Genomic DNA, 23,948 nt, shown 5'->3' with positions numbered 1-23,948 from the left:
CTTCATATTCTACCGTACATACAAAAAGATTAAGGGAAATGAAAAAGGGGCTGAGAAAAGGAAAGAAAAAAAAACCCCAAACCACCCATCTCCAGACATACATTAAGCTAGTTTGACAGCACCATTGTTCAGCTGTCCCATTGTCAGACCAAAAGATGTATTCAATGCTACAATGTCTGCTAGCAAATAAACAAAAGACTACATTTTTCAAAGTGGGATGCCAATTCTAGCATAATTCTGTGTGTATGTGCGTGTGTGCGTGTGTCTGTGTGTGTGTGTGTATGTGTGTCTGAAAAGAGTAGTCGATGCTGGCCCCCCGCTAAACCTTGGAACATTAAGCATATATGTGTAATCCCACATATGGGAGTATTTAGATATTTTTAAAACATCTTCAAGTGGCAAAGACTAGGTAGAGCATTAGTAACTATTTACATAGGCTAAGTGAAAATTAAAGTGGTATTTAGGGCACTAGCTCTAATATGGAGTCTCCCTGAGCTTTTTCCATGCTTATTCCATGCCCAGTGCATAATAATGAAGCAGGCAGAAATATTGCAAAGGAGGTGATAAAAGAAATACCAGCTCTCATTTAGGGGAAAAAAAAAAAAATATATTTTTCCCTCCTTGCCCTCTCCGTACATTTGTCGTCATACATGAAATGTGCGATTCTAACTAGTGGAAAATGCTACTTGCACACAGCAATGCCTGTCTTTTTCTTTAAATAGGGAAACTACTTAATACACAGCACGGTTATAGTTGCAGCGGGCCCAGGCAACTCGAAAGCACGCGTTAAAACAAAGGAGACAACATACCTTAAAAGCAGCTCCTCATTTCTCATAGTAACAGCGGATTTGGGACAGCGCATGCTTTCTGCACCGATATTCTCAACAAAAGCCAGTTCAGAAGTGCGCTCAAACATCAATGCCACAGTAGCTACTCACTAATGGCTACTCTTTCTCTCTTTCTCTCTCTAGTCAGACGCTGAGTGGTGGAGCAAAGGGGCCCCTGCAGATTCACTAAGCAGAAATAATCCTCTCTGACAAGTTATGTTGTCTGGGCATATTTTACATTAATGCACTGTGCTGCCTATAGGGGTCTTATTTGCGTTCACTCTAGCCTAGCTGGTGTTAGCTCTTTTAATTACCATCAAAAAAAAAATTAGCAACATCCTCCCCCCCCCCAAAAAAAAAAATATATATATAACTGAAAGAAAAGGGGGGAAAATCTATGGGCGAATGAGGGAAGGCTTTCCCCCTCTGGAAGGATGCATGTTTGATATGGATCTTTTGTTTGCCCTGCGAACTCGGTGAATACAGTGGCAAACAGATGCTGTGGCTCGCAAGGCTTGTGCACTTTAAGGGAATTGGGTTAGAGGCTCTTTCTGGGGCTCTGGAGTCGCAGCTGGAGCTCTTGCTCTCTCCCTTCTTCCCTTCCCTGTTCAAGGCTGAGTGGCTTTATGGGACCTGCCAGCTCACATCAGAGAGACTGGGGAGTATTAATGCAGGCACCCGGGGATCTTCTTCAAGTTTTCAGTTTTTCTTGGCAATTTTAACCCCTCCAAAACACAAGTCCAAAATCCCTCCAATTTTAACCCCTCCAAAACACAACTCAGTTACCAAGTAACTGAGTTTGCTTTAATCGAGATCCTTACGCTTGGCTTTGGCAGAGTTCTCGCAGATGGGAAAGGGTGTTGCATTATTCAATGATTTACTCACTTCCTATGTATGAAAGGAACTGTAGTGTGCCACTGATTTCAGGGAAGCAGCCTCTTCGGCCCCACTTGGGAAATCCACCATGTAATTTGTAGAAAGAGGTTGTGGTCTTCCCAGTTGCCAAGGTGGTCAAAGAGAGGTTTGTTTTCACACCTTAGTTTCAACTTCTGCTGGGTAAATCTTTAAACCATGCAGCTACTTTTGAGGCAGGAGGATGGTTGGGTTTTTTTGGTTTTGTTTCATTTTTTTTAAATCTACATCAGATACTTGAGTAGGTGCTTATTCAGTAGACTGAAAAAGTCAACAAGGCCTTGATTTTTTTTCAGACAAAGGCTTCTCTGCACCACTGTGGCAGTGAAATGTATCTTAAAAATGATTGTCATTTCCTCTGAGGTCCTGTTAACATAAGAACATGCAAAACTCAATAAACGCAAATCGTCCAGAATCGACAGCTAGTCAAAAAGCCCAGTAGGTGTCAAATACACCGAGCTAGAAATAGATCTGGACCTCAAACCTTGAATTCAAACTTTCATAGACTTCTGGCTATGTCTGTGGTTGGTCTGGACCTCTTTGCCTAGGTTATATATTACTGCCTTAAAATATACTGCTACAATATCCTGATGCAGTGCCACTGCTTCTAATTCCTTAACAGAAGTTAGCATTTAGGGGCTTGATCTTTTTCATAGAATCATAGAATCATTAAGGTTGGAAAAGACCTCTAAGATCATCGAGTCCAACCGTCAAACCCAACACCACCATGCCCACTAAACCATGTCCCTAAGCGCCTCATCTACATGTCTTTTAAATACTTCCAGGGATGGGGACTCAACCGCTTCCCTGGGCAGCCTGTTCCAATGTTTCACCACTCTTTCAGTAAAGAAATTTTTCCTCATGTCCAATCTAAACCTCCCCTGGTGCAACTTGAGGCCATTTCCTCTCGTCCTATCGCTTGTTACTGGGGAGAAGAGACCAACACCCACCTCGCTACAACCTCCTTTCAGGTGGTTGTAGAGAGCGATGAGGTCTCCCCTCAGCCTCCTTTTCTCCAGGCTGAACAACCCCAGTTCCCTCAGCCGCTCCTCATCAGACTTGTTCTCCAGACCCCTCACCAGCCTCGCTGCCCTTCTCTGGACACGCTCCAGCACCTCAATGTCCTTCTTGTAGTGAGGGGCCCAAAACTGAACACAGTATTCGAGGTGCGGCCTCACCAGGGCCGAGTACAGGGGCACGATCACTTCCCTAAGTTTTGGTAAACTTGAGTCTGGGAATGAAGGCAAAGAGGGAGCAATCACCAGTATAAATATACTGATAGCAAGATCTTGCCGTTCTGATAGCAGCTGTAAACTTCTATTAAGGTCATAAATTGTTTGCAACAGAAACTATCCTTTTGTTCTACACTTCTCGTTGAGCACTGTGAGACCTTGGCATTAGTTTCAGTCATTCTGTTGTAATATTTGTCAAATGACCAAAAGACAAGTTAAAAAACAAACCTAGGCATAATCTACTTTTAATGATATAGAGAGAAAGAGCTGAAGATGGTAGTTTAGGAAACATGGGTATCATGAAGAACTGCAAGTCAAGAGAAGACAGGTTTCAATTTGCTTCCTTTTTCATCTGCAAAACATGACTGGGATTCTCGTTGCTCTTGTAATAAAAAATAATAAATCATTTTAATGATTAGCAATTCAAACTAATTCCATGTTAAAATGTCATGCTCCAAGGTCAACTGAGACAACATAGCTTGTACTTCATGCTAAAAATAGCTGAACAGTCATGGAAGGCGGCCAGGAAAATACTCAGCCAACATGACAAATCCCATACCTCCTGCCCCAAATACTAAATCCATTACTACCATTTCAGGCACGGCCACCAACACTCCAGATTCCTCCTCCTCCACTTTTCGCCTCCAAATGACTTTTGCCCAGCATAACTCACCGTGACGCCTGGGCTGCTCCAGACCAGTCTCGCGCTCGTGAGACTGATGTATGAGAAGAGGCAAATACCAGAGTATGCTACAGAATATACAGCTGAACGGGAAGTGTCAGACAGTCTGATAAACTGCTACAGTTTTCCAAAAATATGGCAAGGATCAGCATCTTAAGACACTACCAGCTGAGGGAACAAAGCTTTCTTTTCAGGCTGGAGTAGAATGGCTCACACAGAGCCCTTTGGTGGGGAATCAATGGGCTTCTGTTGGGCGGCTCCGCGCAGTTGCAAGTTCTTGATCGTTTCTGTACTTAGAAAGAAGGCGAAGCAGCAGCAATAGGAAATAAAGTGAAGTATTATGGAAGGACTCATCTATGGCCAAAGGAATAAATAAAGAAAAAGAAAATAAAATCCACAAAGCAGTGACACAGACAAAAAGAACCTATGCTTTCTATCACACATAATGAAACGTCTGACAGAACAACATCTGCAGATGGATCACAGCTGCTGAGGGTGAGAGGGAATATGAGTATTATTTTTCAATTGTAAGATGTACTAAGCAGGAGTGCCTTTAAAATAATATGGCTAAAGGGAAGATTAAACCAGATGCACAGGGCTATCTGGCTTCTTTCAAGATGAAAGTCCAGCTGTGGAGTTTAAATTCAACATTTAACATGAAAGTTGATTGTAGATTCATAACTGATATGTATATATCGCAGAATGTTCTGCACAAATGACATACAATGGAAGTTTAATAGTTTCATTGCCCTGTATTTAACGTAAACCCAAGCCTTTTACGTATCGCCTATGAGTTTGCTAAACTAATTATGTGATGTTGCAAATCCTTGAAAGGCCACAGGAATACCAATCATCTACAGAGGCAAAATGGTCAAAACTTCTGTGGCAAACCAGTAACAATGAGTAATTTATATCCATTAAAAATATGCTGCCTTCTCTCTACTTCTATTTCAGATTATTCTTTGACCATTCCATTTGCTTACAGTATTTTTAAAATATTCAGAAGCCCAAATTACAATGGCATTTTGCTACACTAAAGCAATACTACCAGCCAAGCAATGAACTACATTTCATGGCAGAGAAATGGTAGACAAGTGTCCAGGACAACAGCCCAAAAATCATGAGTGCAATCATGAGAGGAATAGAAAGCCTTGATTCATTTTCCCATTTCACCACGCGGCCCCGTGTCAGATCTTATGCAAGCCAATTAACCTCTTGCTCACATCTCCATCTTTAAAATGGAAAAACCCAATAAACTCCAGAGCAGTGTGACAATAACACAGAACACTAAAAGCTATATAAAACACTGTATTATTGTGAGTCACACAAACATTTAAAATACATCTTCTCCTTACAAGAGGGACTTGCAGTCTAAATCTCGGTTATGTGCCGTTTTGCGCAGTTATTTAGGCTCAAATCACATTTGTTTTGTATAGGTGTGAAAAGCTACTCTTTAATCTGATAGCATTTTACTGGTTTAGATGGCTAAATCCCACCTTTGAAGTTGAGCAATTAGTCTAAGCTAGTCATCTAGGGTTTCTCTGTTGTCAGTGAGGAGAGATTAGTTACACTAAAGAGCATTACCATCTCTCTCCATTGACTACAAAGGGTTTAGATCCCTAACTTTTAGATACATATGTTAGGCAAGATGAATCCCACCTACGTGCCTAAAGCAAAGGTGAGAAATCCCATGTTTCAGTTTCAGCATCGCCAGAATGTCGCACGGGGCATGCTGCGACCGCTGTGCAAGCACAGCTCAGATACTTTGAGCATGTCTGGCACTTCCAGATCTAGCTGTAACCTGCCTGCAGGATGTCTACAGCAATCAAGTTGTAGCTAGGCAAGACTACCAGGTCTGAAGCAGACCTATACGTTACACCTATGCAAAGTTTGAAGTAGAAAGGAAATTGGCCTCAGCTTCAGAAGTGGAGCGCGTGGAGTCTTTCCAGCATGCTTTGAGAAAGCAGACAGTTCATTTAGGTATCTCCTCCTAAAATCTCCTAGAAAAATGAGCAACTCGTCGCCTGCAGCTCTTATGTTATTAGCAATTGTGGAGCACGAGACCAGGTGTTGCTAGAACGAGAGTACTCTGGACTACTTCACTGGTGAATGTGAATAGCAAGAAATGGGCTATAACTCAGTAGGTTGTATCCCATTAGGCTTTACCTCTGCTCTTATTCAGGTTTTTGTTTGTTTTTATCTAGAACAAATTATTGCATATTTGTCTCTGATCTCTCTTTTGATTTGTTTTTTGTTTATACAACCTTTAAGATAGCCGTACGTGGGAGATCAAGTTTGGCCCCGAACTCCAGCAATCTGACATCTAAGATGTCTTCAGGACAGATACTAACTCTGTATGCGTTGTGTACGTTAATCATACCCACAGTATCTGTGGGTGTCATCTCTGTGCGCAGGAAAAGGCAAATTATTTTCAGGCACCTGCAGCAGAGATGCAGCAAATCATAGTTTTTTGGTTTAAGCAGGCAATAAAAACAGTCTAACATTTGCCCACATCTCCTTTTGTCTGTTTTGGTAGATCCTTTAGATTATATGCCTAGCTTTCCTATCTGAGTCATGGGGGCAGCAATTACTTACAGACCTACAGGTCAGTCTGGATGATGCAAGAGGTCTTTTCTAGCTTTACTTTTTCACCTGGGAGCATCCAAGGGGTATCACGAAAATTAAATAGCACAGGCAGAAAACACAGAAGTACAAAATGTTACATAAATGCTGAAGATTAATATTCGGGCAGCGGGGGAATACAGCAAGACTAGTATCCACCGCTTCTCTCTGCTAGAAAAGGTGTGCGCTGCCTCCCTCTAGCATCCAGCAGTGCTGGCTCAGTGCGTCTCAGCACCTGGAAGACAGAGGCACCAGCAGGAACAACCCCCCCCCATTTACTTAAACTATGTGCTCTGGTGCTTCCCCCACCCTTGACAGGGAAGGGGCAAAAATTGCAGCTTGTGCAAATCACAAATTCTAGCACATAAACACACATCAATGTGCTTTTTAAAGGCAATACATCACTCGAAACAACTTACAACTGGCCAGGTTGTGATTGCAGACATGGCCACTCTACAAAGCAAATAATTTATTTGGAAAGATCTACATGTCATAAGAACATCTGGCCTGCAACTAAAGGGAAGGAGGAGAAAGCTGATCAAAAGAGCAAAGAGAAACAGAGGAGGCAACAGAGCACCAGATCTGAGAGAAAGAGAGAGAAAAGAAGGGAGAGAGAGAACAAACACAGCTGGTTATAAAATCATTTATTTTCTGCTTTAATTTAAAGTCTATTTAAGGTATAAATAGAACCTGCTCTGTCTAAACAGGAATATCTTTATTTTATACTTGTAGTAACACCAAGATCATAACTTTTAGATGTGCCATGTGGAATATCAAAGACCTTGTGTTCTTGTGAGCACAATCTAGAGAGTGAACTTGCACAATATATGCAAATGTATAAACTGTATATTAACAGATATGAACGAACGTGAAAAATATTAATAATTACAGATGAGAATTTAATGGCTACTCATCCTCTTAAGTTAAAATTATAAATAGAACCACATTTAACAGTTCTATCGAGCCTATTTAAAAATGATCTTATGGTGCTCTATACAGAAGGTTCATTTCACACATCTATGAAGTGTATCCAACACTAGGGAATAACGTGGATATTTAAAAACAAGATATCGCCAGAGACAGTGATGTTCGACAGAAACTCATGTACAAGTGAAAATGAGGTAGGAGTTTAATTTCTTGGATCTGGGGTTTAGATGAGTGGATGTATCTACCAAGGGAACCTTTAGCAATGAACGTGATGTGATAAGTGGACCTTACTCCTGCACTGTCCGGCATGAAATGTAGGTTTATTAGAACAACTCATGATCCATCAAGTTGCCTGAAAAGGTAGGTAATGTGGCATTGTCCTATATGGAAGGGAAACAAACTGAACATTTTATAATTGAAATCAGATGAAGAGATCTTCGGTTGCAAATACTGGTTGAGAACTCTTGATCCATGATCTGATAATACTAAGTCAGGCTTTGAAAAAAGGAGTATTCACAGAATATATATTTTCTTTTACATACGCTCTGAAGGGAAGGAAATGGATCAATTTCTAAACAGTTGCCATAAAAATAAAACTAATAACTACAAAATAATTTTTATTATTTTCTAAATGAATTAGTACAAACACTTGTTTCAGCAGTTTTTACCCTCCCTAATTAATTTTATTTCATGATAGAAAAAAAAATCTCGTCACTTTTTTAATACTTTAAACTCTCTACCTAACATTTTTTATCCAAAGGATACTCTTCCTTTCTCTCTTCCTTTTTTTGTCTTTAAAAATCTATTAGCATTGATTAAAAAGAAAGAGCTGGGATATAAATCTTCAGTTAGATTTACTACACAATACATTTTTCTTTGACCTTTCTCATGTAGCCTGACACTTGACAATTTTGTGCAAGATGTTAAAAAATGGCTAGTGATTTTTGGTGATTCTAGTGCCCAGATTCACAGAGGAGTTTCATAGGGCCTGTAGTTCAGAGTTAGGATGTTGATTTGTGGGGAGGAAGAAATAAATCAGAGCCTGTGACAACACCCAGAAGATGGAGGCATTTGAAAACCCACAATGAAAAACCTGGCCAAACTGAAGTTCTAGGCTAAGGGATTCCTTAAAATACCACAGCGCAAATTTTTGAAGAGAAAGGTAACAAGTTCGAATTTGCTTTTATTAGTCTGTCATGAAACTTAAAAATTAAACATACTTTTTTTTTGACAGTGAGCTAACTAGGGAAAACATTACTTAAGGATATCTTGACACTCTGCAGTGTACCTAAATCTTACTGAAGTAATGGAAACAGCATGAGAAGTAGGGTAAGTCTACTTGCAAATAGCTTTTTGCCATGGCAGGTAGACTGTTCCTACTAGCTTGAATGTTTTAATGGATGATGTAAGCGTATCCTAAGCCACAGAGGGAGGAAGGCTCAAGCAAAATGAAGCTATCTGATAAAGATATGGTACCAGTTTGTGAACAAACTGAATCCTAATTCTGAGTCCCTGCTGCACTTTGTGTGACCAAACTCTTTGTATAGCCGGTTCCTTCAGACATGCTTTGGCCTGATTAATGCCACTTAACTTTGGGCACTTAACAGAGAAGTCCAAGGGCATAATCACCTTTGGCTTCCAATTCAATTCCAATTCAACCACCATGGATGTCCCTTTGACTAGGCAAAAAGCATAGGTGAACTAAGGTCAACCTCAGCATCTCAGTTAAGCATAAATAACTAGATGAGAGGTCTCCATGTCTACTTTGGCCACAAATCCTGTTTCCAGAAGGATATTTAGGCAATGGGTGCACATCTGGCAATGGCACCCTCTCCTGAAATGCAACACTGCCCACGGTTCTTTCTAACCCTCATATGACAAAATGCACGTGGACCACAGATGTACACGTGGCAGCTCCAAAGTGTCTTGAGATTATCCTCTGGAAAAAAACAGGTAACAAAAGAGACTCACTTTCAGACACCTTCCATGCCCCTGATAAATGCTTTTCATTCAAAGAAAAAGGCATAAGAACAGCCATATACATTTTATCTACCCCCTTACCATAGCCAAACACCACCAGACTCCTCAGCATCTCATTTCCCATAACCAGATGCTCAGATACGACTTGTCAAAAACAATTTCTGTCACTCCAGCGGTGGAATTCTCGCAACACTTACCATGTTGCTAGCACCAAAGGCTCATGGAGTCCCAGAAGACTTTGTGAAATGAAATGGCCGTGGAGGAAAAGGCTGGAGGGCCAAAGGGGTGCACGAGGAAATGAGTCATTTGCCTAAATTCCTCCCACTTCAGAGCTCAGTAAGGTAATACTGTGGAGCTGCACAGAGATCTGTGCTTTTGGGACATCTGTCTGTGTTCTTGAATCATTTGGCGCAACGCGTGGTCAGCGCACACAGCCTTGTGGGACCCCATCCACATTCAGCCAGACATAGCCCTTCAGTGCTAGCAGTGTGTTCGATGCTTCAGCAAAACCTGCGCTCTGATCTTTACAAGTGCCAAGAAGTCTGTTAAAGCGTTTACATATTGCAACATTAAATGCTTGGTAAATCGCCACATCATTTTGTGCTTTCAGTGTTCCCAAATCCACAGCATTCATCTTTCTTCTGCAAGGCCAAACCCTGCAAAACTTGCTGAATGCACTTACCTCCAAATTAACACTGTAAAAACAGTTCCTCCCTTCTTCTCATATGCTGTTATATGTAAAATCTGCACCCAAAGTTAATTTCTTGCTGACCTTGTGCTGATTAATGCAAATTAAATTACAAGCTAATTGCCCCAAATGGTTTGTATGCAGCCCAGAAATCAGTTCTTTTTGCTGGTGGTCCAAGAGATTTGTGATTTTTTACACAATGGCTACATTAAGTCATTGTTAGCCTTGCAGCATCTTCAAAAATCAGATGTTTTTGTAGGACCTTTTAGAAAGCAAGAAAAAATAATGTAAAAAAGCATTAAGTTCTGATCCAGTCTTGCAGAAACCTCACTTCTACCTTGTGGAAGGAATTTTATGGCTCGTTCGGAGCTCAAGCTCCAAGATGCATTTTACAAAACCTTGAGCCAGTTTTGTTAAACCCGTCACTCCCTAATCCCCTTGTGCTTGTCAGCAGAGTACACAGGCACTTGATTTTGGACGTCTGATTTGATAAGGGGTGGGGGAAGAAGGGAGGGAAACAGGGACTGCTATTTTAGATAGATCCTACAATATTCTTGCAATTCAAGAGAGAACAAGGAATTATTTCAAACAGTGATACCGGGCAGAGAAGCTCTTAGAAAGGGGCTGTGTACTGTGTTCCAGGATATCAGTGTTGTTTTGGCACTGAGCTTGAATCCCAGTCATCAGACCTGATATATGATGGTTTGTTGGGGCTCTGGTTGGCAAGTGGCATGGGGATCAAATGCAACAGCAAGTAGTGCTTAGCTCTTCAGCGGTCCCTGGAGTGGCTGACATTTACAGTACAAATGCATTTTGCATTTATATCCAGCAGTGGGATAAAATTTGATTTATGTCATGAGGAAGCTAGGGGAAAAAAAGAACCACAAGCATGGTGTTCTCCAAGAGAACAGTGGTTTCTTCTTCACAGGCTCTGCCTCAGTGGGTAGTCACACTCCACTCCATAGTTTATCCCAAAGTAGGTAAACAAGATTATGCCCATTTTATAGAAGAAGCAGCGACACAGAAAAGTTAAGTGAATTGCCCAAATTTACGCATGCAGCATGAGGCAGAGCTGAAAACAAATTTTGCTGAGAGAAGAGCAATGCACTCAAATATTACTCCCACCTGAGCACTCAAGTCTAGAAAGGATTTAAGTCCTTTCTGCCCCATTCACAGGCAATAGATGCCCAGACCATAAAGGCACACACCAGCTACTCCACATGCTCCCAGCCACACAAAACATCCTTACCCTGACAACAAAACATGAGACCTGGGAGCAAAGAGCCCAACTTCCACAATTTCAAAGGCTATAAACATTAGACTGTAGAAAGGACAAGGGAGGTTGAAGACATACGCCATGGTCATTCCTACTGTAATCATCCAAAGACTGATCAAGCAAGATGAACTGATAAAAAGATGACATATATATATATATATGGTAACACTTAACTGACCTGATGCCTAAGAAATGTTCAGTTGTTTGTTTTTTTATAGTCTTTTCCATTATTGTTCCACCCTTAATTGATGTTATTTCTCCCTTCCTCCCCTAATACCAGTGTCCCTGTTTGGCCTGATTTTGGTAACAGACCTCCTTTCTTTGATATTCTTGACTTTGACTTCTACTGCAAGCTGAGGCTGCCAAAATCCCAGCCCCCCTGCACTACAGATAGTACAATTCACTCAGTTTTAAACCCGAGTTCAAAGTCAGTGTTTAGGAAGCTTAATAACTGATACCTGAGCAAGTAAATCTCCTCAATTCAGAGACGAAAGTGTGACCACCACCACCATGAGCTCTGCTCCACAACACCGACCCTAAGGGGCCTGTGCTGTTGAGTAATAAAAGTATTCCCCCTCCGAAGTCTCTTCTGAGCAGAGATTGTCGTGTCACACTGTTAAATTATGTGTGATGGGTCTGTGTTAGGATTACTCTGTAGAAGAGACAGCTTGGAGGCTGCCAGATTCATTAAACATCTTCAGTGGGACTTCATGAGGGCCTTTCACTTACCCTGAACAAACAACAAACACACCCTTTGTGCTCAAGAACAAAGGGAGTTTTTGCACTTTTGTTTGATGTCAGTCACAACTGGAGATTAAAGCTTCTCTGTGGATTTCAAAGTTGTCTCCCCCCTCCAAAACTGCTCCTCTTGCTGTTCACTAGGCACTTCAAAAAGGTTTACAGCTAAAAAACCCCAAACAGAACAACATTAATAACAATCAGCTTCAGAAACGCTACGTACTTTTGACATTTGAATGCGTTTCACTCATAGATATAACTGAGGAAATGAAGTGCAGGAGTAACATATGCAGGAACTGTGTTTTTCTTAATCACTTTGCATCAGGGGCTGGAAAACTGGATTTGTAAACAGGAATGTCTGTGTTAAGATCGAAGCGCGGTAGGCTCTGCCCCACTGAAAAAAGTTGTAGCCCAACTGAATCTGGATTTGGGGAAGAACAGTTTCTGTTTTCCTACCAAAGGATGCAAATGGAGGAGCTTGTATTAAGCCCACACAAAAATCAAGTCATGGCTTCTCTTGCAGTCTCCGTGCTCTGATATGAGTGAGAGATGGATGTTTACCGGTATGTACTACAGATTGCTTGGTTTTGGATGCCTTTTCTGAAATCTGTAGTGTATACCAGGGAACACCCATCTTTCAGAAGAGGCATCCAAAACTAAGCAGGATGATGTCTAGAAGAAGGTTGGACCCCGTGTCAGCTCAGGGACAACCCAACACACATTCCCATGTAACAGGGCACCTTAGCAAGAGTCCACCTCCCTTTACATGTCACTTCAGGATATCTAAAGGGAAACAAGGAGCTGCTATAAAAGCTGCAAAAATAAGAACAGGTATTGTCTGATTCAGGAAAGAAACAAGTGACCATCAGGAAATCAAAAGAGCTGTCTGGAATGTGGCAAGGACCACCCAAACTTAATGCTTTTTCCCCTCTGATCTGTAGGGTCTAATAATTTAAAGTGTCATCTGTGAGGCAAAGGTCAGCAACCACCTCTCCTCTCAAAACAGCCTGACTCGATTACGTGTAGCAGTTTGATCCAGCCCAACTCTTCCCAACCTGTGAAGACAGATTTTTGCTTTGCTTGATTGTCCTTCTCCACACCTCCAGCTACAGAAGTCAATTAGATAGATAGAAAACAGAATATAAACTAAATGAAGGGTCACATTCTGCTACCTAAGTCCTTCAGTGCTGTCAAAAGATGGATGGGACCACTCTGAATGCAAGAGCCTTCCCCTTCAGCCGAGATGTCAAATGTCAGACGGCAGAACAGGAAGGTGAGAAGGAGCCACAAGAGTGACTGACTGATGGAAAATGCTTTTCAAAGCAAAGGACTAAGTGTTTCTACAGTTTACCTGTGCAAGACGGTGAAGATTTTAGTGCTGCTGGATGTAAACTCTCTTTGGATGGCTGCATGAGTCTGAATTTGTGTTTCTTACAATTCTATCACAATCTACCAGTAAGAAAAAATGCCTGTTTTCCACTTAAAATAATAGATTTCATGAAACTTTTTTCTTCTCAAATCATCTTTCTATATTGCATTTGAACTAGGTGCCTATTCAGTCTTCTAGATCTTCCTCACAGTGACATCCCACACCACATATATTTATTTCTTAGACAGCTGAGCCATATGACTCGGTACACTTTTAACCAGATACCAGAGCATGGCTGAAGGGACAGCATATAGAAATGTGTGCAGCGATTTAAAATGTGCCAAACCAGAGGTTAACGGAAGCACACGTGTGGATTTGATTTCTCATTTAAAGCCCTTTCTGTTCTAGTCATGTTTAGAAGTGTTGAAACTGTCAACAAATTGTGATATTTGGAACTTCTTCTGTGGCCTAACACAGCTCTTACACAACTCTTTCAAGAAATACCATAGGAAGTTTTATAAACGCAAGCAATTTGGGGATGATTGGGCAAACCCTGTGATTTGGACATGATTTTTGCTTGCCAGTTCTTGCAGTGGTCCATCTGATGGCACCCAAGTATCTTATTTGAAGCATCTGGGTTTTCCGATGATGCCACATAAAGAACAGGCTACAAAACATATTTCAAGTTCTTTATGTTTGACCAGTTACAGAGAAGTTTGTAACTTTAACATTTACTCAAAGGCCCACCTTACTACACTTGCTTAGTAGTTCCAGCACGAAATGATCTAATTATTGCAAGCAGCAGCAAACATGGTTAAATCCTCAATTTTGTGTCAGCATACTCTTCTTTGGACATGAATTATGCAGAAAGCCTCACCAAAAGTTATGTGCTGATGTGGATTGGTAGCACAGTGCTTTAATGCACAGCAGCCCCATCATTAATATTAGGTTTGCTTTAAATAATGAAACAAAAATAAAAATACTTCCCAGAGGACACAAACTATAAAGATGTAAAGTCGTGGTGTGGGCAAGAAAACAAGTTGTGTAGTTCAGAGCATCTTCATAAGCGTTAAGCAAGAAGCCAGGGGATGTACTCAAGGGGTTTCCATTCCACAGCAGCTTTCCCATTCACTTCTTCTGTGCAGTTTAATATTAGAGTTGATCATGTTGAAGCTCATTGTCACAACCTAAGGCAGTGTTACAATATGCAGTTCACTCATGTGCTGCAGATTTCTTACTGTACCAAAATGTCTTCACCTCCTTATTTCCAGTTCATAAAGCTACATCGGGAGGGATAGAGGGAAAGATCCCACTTACAAATGGTACCACTTCCCCAGAGCAGCTGTTACAGGAATGGCGCTAGGAAATGTGCCTAAACCCAAGTTGCCCAGTGATGGCAATCCAGGGAAGACAGATGGCAAGTGGAAGAAAGAAATGAGAACACATACCATGAGGGTCGTATCCTGACAAAGTCAGGATGCAGCCAGGGAGAGCAGACAGATCTGGTAGGAAGAAAACGCTCTGAGACCCCACCATTTAGATGCTTGCTGAGGTGGAAGTACAGTAGTGCCAGTAGAGACATTTTGCAAGAAGTTGTTTTCCAAGACCGCTCATTAGCTTCGTCAGCTCTCATGGCTTCTATGCCACTGCACCACTAACCCATGAGCACACGATACTCACACAAAATAGATGAAAGCTGGCATCCAAAAGTCAAGTTCTGCATATCATCAATGCTTGGGTAGCCTTCAAAGCTGGCCAGGTGACTGTCCCTCTGGGCTGAAATGCCCACGGCTAGAGGGCATCCAGCTGCTCTCTGCATTATCAATTCTCAGGGCTGAAAAGAAAAACTTGCCAAGTTTAAGTGCCTGGATGGAGGCACAGTGCAAGGAAATATGTAGACAATAGCACAGCACAGAAAGTCCGGTTCTTGGCTTTTGTGCCAGGCAGGATAAAAGGCATCCCATGCTTTTCCAGAGCCTGAAATTCATACACTATGAATCAGCTGGAGAAGTCAAAGGGTCCTGGCCTTGAGGAACGGGTTGTCTAACGTTTTATAATAGTAAAGAATCTATTCCATATTCTGTCCAGCACAGTTCAACTTCACTTTTCTGCAAAGTTCTTTGAAGCCCTTGACCTCTACTTTCTGAAACAGAAGAAGAGTAGGAAAACATATGTTCAAAACAGATTATGATATTCAGCTGCTCCTAGGAAATTCTCTATGCAGCACCAGTAGATCAAATTATTTTCATTATATCATTTGTTCACAAAGAATAGTGACATAATTAGGGAGCTAAATAGCAACAGTTTCCTTCTGGTAAATTTGCTGTAGCTAATTTTGTTAATAAGACTGATAATTGTTTTACGCTCATTCAATATGTTAAGTTTACCTAATACTAAAACCAATCAGAACCTTTAAATTAATTTTTGTTTTATTTCTAAAGGAATCAATGTCATTATTAATCATAAAAGGAGTGCCGAGTCAGAGGATGATAAAACTCCTTTGGGCTTATTTGACTTTCATATTTATGGTTTGGATAAGGTTATTATGAAGGAATTTTCAAGAGTGATTGAGGAGGAAAGGGAGGAGAGTGAGCTAGGAAATAGTACGCCCGAATGCTGCATATTGACTTCAGCAGGATGTATGAAAACAGGTTGATTTCTTTAAGTTCTGGAGACTTAAGCATGGCAAAAGTGTTCAAAATAAAAAAAAAAAAACTGCTTAGACTGCCAGGCTACAGAGCCCTAAGAGGTACAATTCCCAAACGAATATGTTCGAGAGTGGATTTACAAGAAAACAGGAGGGGAGAAGATTCGGGGCATAGGACTGATGGGACCACCGCTGGCACCGGTGGTTTTGCTTTTAAAACATTAGAAAAAAAATTCACTCAGACTACAGTTGTCTCTGTTGCATTTCTAGCTTCACTGCAAAAAACTTACAATACAGCAGCTATTTTAGCTACACTTCTACAACTCAATATATGGTAATGCGGTGAAACGTCCTAGATAGATGTGTCCAATTTTCACAAAGCCAGTGTTGCCCACATTGTTTTTTACATGCTTTGACAGGATAAGGTCAATGCCCATTGGCTGTGCAAGGAACGGAGAATGTCATCGGTGTTGCTATTGTCATAGTAACGTTCCAGCTCAGCTTTGGGAGGTGGCAGTCCTTGGTCACTGTGCCGAGGAGCTGCACGCTCACACGCTCCCCATTAACTCTGTGTATTAAAAGGTAGGACAAACAGTGCTTTCAGTTTAAGTGCTGTACTATATTTTACTTTTCTCTTGAAGGGGAAAATGCATGGTATGTCATGCTGAGATGTTGGTAACCAGAGTTTTCTTCCTAGAACTTATCATGCCTTTTGCTGAAGAGGATTTTAATAAAACCTGAAACCCAAACGTGCCTGAATGTGGATCTGAATTCTGCCTGTATCTTTCTTTGATTACTAAAGTAACCTCCCAAACTTTGAGATCCATGAAGTGTGCAGTAAATTTTCTTCTGTATCCATCCGCCTGACCACTGTGCCCACAGAAACAAATCAACAAAACCCGGACACCCCTCAACACAGTCCGTTACAACTGCCCACCGTGAAACAACAATTAACGTATATGATGGAACACATTTCACTGATAAAATACACAAAACATGAACAATTAAAACAGAAATAACTTCAGTATGAGTCTTACAAAGGCATCCTTTGTCTTTCCTTGTATCTTTTAAGAGACAAACCTATCAAAGGAAAATGTTATGATAATGTATTACCATGCTGAGTTAATTGTCAATTGCAAGTTACTTAAGTGTACTTTAATGATATGTTTAAAGCCTTATTTTCAACTCTAATAGCTATTAATGGTAGGAAGAGAAAATGAAACCAATTTTCCCTAACTTAAAGTGGAGCTCTGTTAAGCATAAGTGAACAAAATTCTAAATATAACAAATTCTTTAGGTATTTCATCTAAAGGGAACCCACACTGTCCATATTTCAATCTAGCTGCATACTACTTTCCAGGCAGCACTTACATAAGATCACGCAGTATCGAGTATGTCAGTGTTAGAGAAGTTGGATTCAGTTCTTTAAATGGTATGAAATCATTCCCAAAGACCGAGATGTCTGAACTGAGGGGAGAATGACATTCCCAAAGGATTAATTCAGTATGAAAAACCAAGGAGACATTAAACCTGGTTTTCAAGGATTCCTGTCTCCACAGACAGAGACCAGTGTTTTGTAGATAGTTGACCCTATGGACACAAAACCAAGTATACCTTAAAAATTCCTAATAGCGCTCAAAACAGCTACAGTTAAGTTCAAGAAAATATTTTTGGGTGACAGAAATTCCATCCCCCAAAAATTTCCATTTACTTAAATTGCTCTACTACACTCTTCAACACATATCTGCTCCCTCTCCATCCAAATTGAGTGGATTTTGCCAGTTTTCTGTGATTTAAAATAATGTTACAGTCTTGATTCATCTGTTGTCCCGTAAATCAAGCAATACAACGAATTTAAGACAGAAAAATCATTAACCTAGCTGGTACCTTCTGTCCTGGAGATGCCATGACTGTGAACAACTAATTGCAAGGTGTTTGCAGGTTATTCTAGAAAAGACCTTCTTTCCTAACTCATAAATCAAAATAAAGATTGAAACTTTTATGAGAAACAGCAGATGACAGCATGACATCTTCCACACTCTCCCATGCTGATCTTTTAAACCTGATAATTTTATTAAGGTATTTAAGTGTTAAATAATTTCATAATAAAACACAGAGAAAATTGTTAGTAATGTGAAAATTGGCCATTGTCAGTCATTACAGGTTCAGTAACTTTCCTTTACATGACAAAAAAAAATCTATACTTTTGTAACTGATTTGCTTCTTGCATTAGCACTTCTGAAACAGGCCTATGAAATCTAATTCTTTCCTATTCCGTTTTCTTTAAGAAAAAAAATTGCAAGTCATCTTCTCTACCTTGGGAGCAAGGTACTCATTAGGAAAAGCTGTTTCTCTCAGTCATCAGGTTTCAATATGCTTAAATTAAGCTATGGCTTAATAGCTTAATATAGCTAACTATATATTTCAGCAAAGTTGCTCGGAAGAGGGAGATTTTTAATGCCAGAGATGCTGTAGTGTTAGGTCTCCTTTGTGACTATTTTGTTGTGCAGGATCCCAGAAATGGGGTATGAACCTGCCAAATGCCAACACATGTTCTTGTTTATGGATTTTTAAGGCTAAATTTTTTTTTTTTGCTTTTATGGCATTTAAAAGCAACTTTCATATAGCATCAGATAAGCTTTATAACCAAATGTCTCTACATCTACACATCTGAAAGAACATATGTTTAGTTGTTTGTTGCCTCCCTCTAAACAAAAAACATAAATAGAAATCTCTGGTAGAGTCCCTCTCTTATTTTTCAAAAAAACTTCCAAAAAGAAGGTAAACTCTCCTGAATTTAAACAATCATGTGCACGTATAATGGCACATGCTGGAGGCAACGGTGCCTGGATGAAACAATACATAATGAATGTGATTCCTAGAAGTAGGGACATATCCATGGTTTTTTTCCCGGGAATAGGACTCTTGTGCTGAATATTCTTCTCATGTAAAGGAAGACAATATTCCCAGTATATATACTCCCAGTATTCATTCAGATGAATGGAGCAGATAGTAGTCAAGCACAAGACTTCCAGCATTAGCTCGTAAATTGCCCTCCACTTTGTAGGGAAGGTCTCACCTGAGCAAGAATTTGAAACTTGGATGTTCATGTTAAAAAACTGATGGTTTTGTTAACCAAGACTTCTAGGTCCATTTGGACTCTCACTGGGGTGAGGCTGCAAAAAAATGGTGCAAAACTCAAATGTCCCTTCCCATGGGAGCCTTTAGTAAAAGGAGAATGATTTATACAATCTCAAGAGAAAGCGGAGTTCCCACTCACTAGTGTTATTACCTTTAAGCCCTTGCCAAGGATCTGCAGATTTTCACTCGTGGAGTGAAAGAAGAGAGGAAGAAGGAAATTTTATGCTATGTAAACAAATACTCTACCTGAAGGGGAATAAAAAAAGCACCAAAACTGCAGTCAAATATTTACACTTGTGAAGATTCAGGCAAAACATCAAATCAAGCTGTACTGTTAAGAGCCTCGTTCTCTTCCTCTCTATTCTTTCTTTTTTGCATCCTCCTGTATGAGCTCTTCTGCTGTTCCTGTGTGCATCGAGAGCTGCAGCTATAAGGAAAGATCACCTACAAAGCCACAGAGATGGAGCTGCTGGCTGGCTGGCTGGGGACCCAAGGATGGTCAAGGATGGTCCTTGAGGAAGGGGCTACACCAGCTGTGCTGAACCCTCTGTGAAATCCATTCACTTTCCTAAAAACAGATCCAAAATTTTTGGGATCCTAGTTTTTTTTTTTTTTCCTGCTTGTATGTCTTATAAGGTGATTTAAGTATTTGGGAAGCCCCATCATTCCTTTAAAGTAAATACTTTGTAAGATCAGACTGATTTGTTCGTTGAATTTTGTTTTGTGTGGAAAACGAATTCCCAAATCTTTGGAGGTGCATCAGATTGCATTTCAGCTAGACATTTACTGCAGAAAAGGTCTGGGAAGAAGATGCCCAAAATACTACAGAGTCTTCTTAAGCTCATTCTATATAGTGTCTGTGCGTCTGATAATCACAGTAACACAAACACTTTCCTGCCTGGGTCTGTGTCTACCACCTAACTTCATAGTAATTGCTCCTCAGCTGGGGAAAAAAATAAAGCAAACAACATGGTATTATTATTATTTTAACTCAAAGGCACTAAAATCAGTATTTCATGATAACGGTATCAAACAATTCTTGACAGAGGGTTATAGTCCCCTTGACCAAACCAGCAGCATTATTTTAAAATTGCCAAAAGAATTTGTTCTGGATACGTTTTGGGGAAATAAAAGAGAAAACAAGTATTTTCAGTTGTTTTCCATCACAATCTATTTATTTTCCTTATCACTGCTACTTTTAAAAACATCACCAAATAATTAAAACTCTCAAAAGAATATATTTAGAAGACTGTCACATAAGAAGATGACATCTTACAGAAAGGGACTTCTCTGTATATTCAGCTAATTGATAGTTTCCATACCACCAAGTCTGTCTGTGTATTTTATTCTGAAACAAAAACTAATTTCATAATAAGCAGCTAGGGCTAGAAATGAGTTTCAGTGGGTCACACTTAATCCCTTTTCATCTCTCACCAAATCAATCACTTGCTTCAAAAAATACTTAATTGCCAAAACAAAACAATTAGCAATATCAAACAAAGCATTTTCTTTCCACACTCTCCCTCTGGTTCATCAACATTCATCCGCCTGCCTCACAGATTTTCAGACGCTCTGACTGTCCACTCCTGTTAAAGATCAATGAAAGCACCAGTCACTCAGAAGATGTGAAAAATCAGGCCCAACTGGGCAGCCCTGGTTAGTGGATACTTCTGAAATACTGGGCATTTCAAAAGAGTTTCACAGGAACCATGTGCCGCACAGTTGCCACACTTAAAAAAACCAAGCTTTTTTTTTTTACTTTTTATTTTTTAGTAAATGAGAAACAGCAGCTTTATCCACACTAGAGAAGTTAGGGATGCAATGGCTATCAGAGTGCTGCTCTGGATATAAAAGCTGCAGACATATACTGATCTATTTTTTTGTAATATGATAGATGGGATTTCCCATGGAACCCCAACGAGGGGAGGGGGGCTGGGTTTGCATAAAAGCAAAAAGGGACCAGTGACACCAGCTGCCCTACACGGCGCGCACACAAGTGTTCACAGCAGATATTTTGCCCGATCCATGTTGCCTGGCCCCAATCTGAGTCCTTCCCCCGCAGCATCCTCAGATGCACCTGCGGCAGAAGCAGCTGGTAGCTCAACACCCCAGATTTCTCTTTGCAGAGCTGAATAGCTTGCAAGAAGAAAGGGAGGCCACCTTCCGTCCTCCATCTGCGGTGGGGACAAGGTTACTGGATTATATTTCATGTTGCCTTGAATAAACTCACTCCTAGGAAGGGCACCAGTACAATTTGGGGGTTGCATGGGCAAAGTCCTGTGCTCAAGCTTTCCTATGAGCACTGCAAAGCAGAACACCCTTCTCAGCGCTGAGATATATTATATATGGACCTTGTTCCCACTCACACACATATGCCCTCTATGTTGCAGACGTCGTATGCAGGGAACCGAACATGGGTGTAAATTCTTTCCTACAGCTGCTTCATATTCCAGAGAGACATAAAAAGACTTTAATGTAAAAGATAATCACCCTTCTCATTCCCACACTTGCGTGTGTATTATATGAACAACCTCCTGAGAAAAATGTGTTGTGGATGCTTTATGTGTTGATCAGCTTTACTCTTACCACAAAGCAGCTTTACACCAGTGTCAGTGATTTTCTTGGATTCATTAGTTTTATTATTGTAGCCCCCATTGGCCGTACTCATGCACAAGGATCACCTGAAAGACCAAAGGGCCTACAATCTTCCTTAATTATATCAGTATAAATGAGATCAGAATTTGGTTCTGTTGCTTCATTTTCCAGCACACAGTTAGTGTCAGTTTAGGTAACTTTTCAAGGAAGTGATTCTTCTGCAATGAAATTCAATGGATTTATCTAAGTTCAATAGATTTTAATATTATACTTCCAAGAAAGGAACAAGTCTTTTTCTTCTGATGTGTTTTATTTTATAGTAAATGAGCTGCCACACATCAATTACAGCAATGTAATCAATGCAATCTTTTCTCCTTCTCTGGAAAAAAACCCAACCAAACAAACATCTTCCTCCCTGAAAGCTCAGTTCCTCAACACAACCCCCTGAATTTATGCTCCCCCAATTATTCAAAGTTTATCCAGATACCAGAGACTTCACTATCCGTGAAAACTAAGGGAAATTATACAGTGATTGACTTCATAGTTATTGCAATTTGACATTGTGCTTCTCAACCTCCAGGGTCTCAATTCTTACTTGAATTACACAGATTAAGTATAATGGCACTAATGAAATCACTGTCAGTTTATAGAGGTTTAAAACTGAGAACAGATTCTGCCCCAAAACTTAACTGGTACAAAGACGTGACCCTATCAGCAGAGGCTGAGCCTCTTTCTGTTCACTATTGCTATTTGGTAGCCTAAATTGCTTTCAAATTGCACAAACTTTGTTTTTAATTTTACTAATTTAGACGAATACAAACATTTAGGCTGTAAAGAGAGTTTTGTATTATTAAATATTCTCCAATTGCTTAAAATTAGATTGAGAAGATGCATTAGACTTTTTGAAGCTATTCTTAAACAAAATGAGAATGATATATGTAATGCATCATCACACCTGATGGTTTATATGATGCAGCTATCCATTACTTCAGATTTTCATGAAGTTAAAGAAAAAAAAATCCAGTCAGTCTCCCCTTTTTACTACCCACCTTAATTGCTTAATACTTTCAATAGTCATTCCCTAGATCTTCTCATTCCTACCTGTAGCAATGAGGATCAAGGCAGCCTATATTAATCTCATTCAGGCATCACTTACTGCCACTTATATAATTGCATTCTAGACAAGCAAAAGGGTTTTGGAGTCTGAAAGTCATCAATATCTCATTTTTATCTGTGCTCCAGACATGAGGAGCATCACTATGCAGGGCTAAGAATAAAACCAGCATTAGAAATAACAATTTGGCCTTTGGTCTGTTACAAACCCTTCTCCACTGCAAGGTCTGATTTTCACTATAACTCTAAAAATAGCTCCCTGAAGCATGAACCCCAATTAGACAGCTGCAACCCCCCCCCCCCCAGCTCACTACAGAATAGCTACTGCAGATTATTGCAGGTAGTTTAGGAGTAAATCCAGCACAAGAGTGTGCAATTTCAGAATAATGACAGTTGGATTTGTTTACTACATCCCTCTCTGCATTGTGATGAAAATGACACAATAAAGTTCCTAAAACTTGCAAAATCAAAAAACTTAATACTTTCAAAACTACCAAGCAAAGGGGTAGTCCCATGTGTTGTGACTGACTTAGTAAAGTCTTACTTTCCCCTGACGTGTGTTGACTTCACTACGCTGTACTCCCCAGGCTTTGATCCTGACAGCATCTCTCAGAACCAGGCTCCCTAATTTCACCAGATGTGTGCACACATTCATCTTCAAACTGTTGATAAAGTACATGACTGTTGTCTGAATCTGATCTTAGATCTGCAACTTCTTTGTAGGGCAGGTTCATATTATAATCATGCAAAGCACCTTAGAAACAGTGTTTTGAAGACAGAGATTTTAATAATTAATTCTGTCTGTATAAGTCCGCTACATCACTTGTAAAATCAGTATATTAATTAGCTGGTTGTGGCAGTTTTACAGGAACAACAGCTTTCTCTCCCTGGCCCCCTCTTTTACGACATGCGCTAGTAGGAAAGCCTCATGCCTCTGCACATCCCTCTCTCCTGTGACTGCACCCCCCGAACAGCTAACAATTTTGTTTTAGAAAACCACAGCATTGGAAAAGCAATGCAATGAAATTTCAATGCTCAATTAATAATTGGTAAAAATTCACCAGGGTGTAGTCATATTCTTCTTATGCCTATACCTGCATCTCTCCCCAAGACAGTAAGAGTCATCTGAAAGACACTGTTACAATATAAACTGGTTAGTATCTAAATCAAAAATAGCTTTTATTAACTGTCATTTCAGA

General features: G+C 40.2%; 1 protein-coding gene across 6 annotated transcripts in view; it reads right to left on the bottom strand.

Annotated features, from left to right (window-relative positions):
• CELF2 (CUGBP Elav-like family member 2) overlaps nucleotides 1-23,948 on the bottom strand; it is a 572,845-nt gene that overhangs the window by 262,057 nt on the left and 286,840 nt on the right. For 4 of the 6 annotated variants that reach the window (XM_076350779.1, XM_076350943.1, XM_076350857.1 and 1 more), the window contains exon 1: nucleotides 810-1,149. The exons of the other annotated variants lie outside the window; for them this stretch is intronic. In XM_076350779.1, the coding sequence (XP_076206894.1) occupies nucleotides 810-916 (107 nt within the window). In that variant the 5' untranslated portion in view covers nucleotides 917-1,149. Of the gene's footprint in view, nucleotides 1-809; nucleotides 1,150-23,948 lie in introns of those variants that run through there. 6 annotated transcript variants of the gene reach the window in all.

The sequence above is a fragment of the Aptenodytes patagonicus genome, chromosome 1 (genome assembly GCF_965638725.1).
Source record: "Aptenodytes patagonicus chromosome 1, bAptPat1.pri.cur, whole genome shotgun sequence".
In the NCBI taxonomy this organism is placed as follows: Eukaryota; Metazoa; Chordata; class Aves; order Sphenisciformes; family Spheniscidae; genus Aptenodytes; species Aptenodytes patagonicus.
This window is presented reverse-complemented; position numbering and strand designations above follow the sequence as displayed.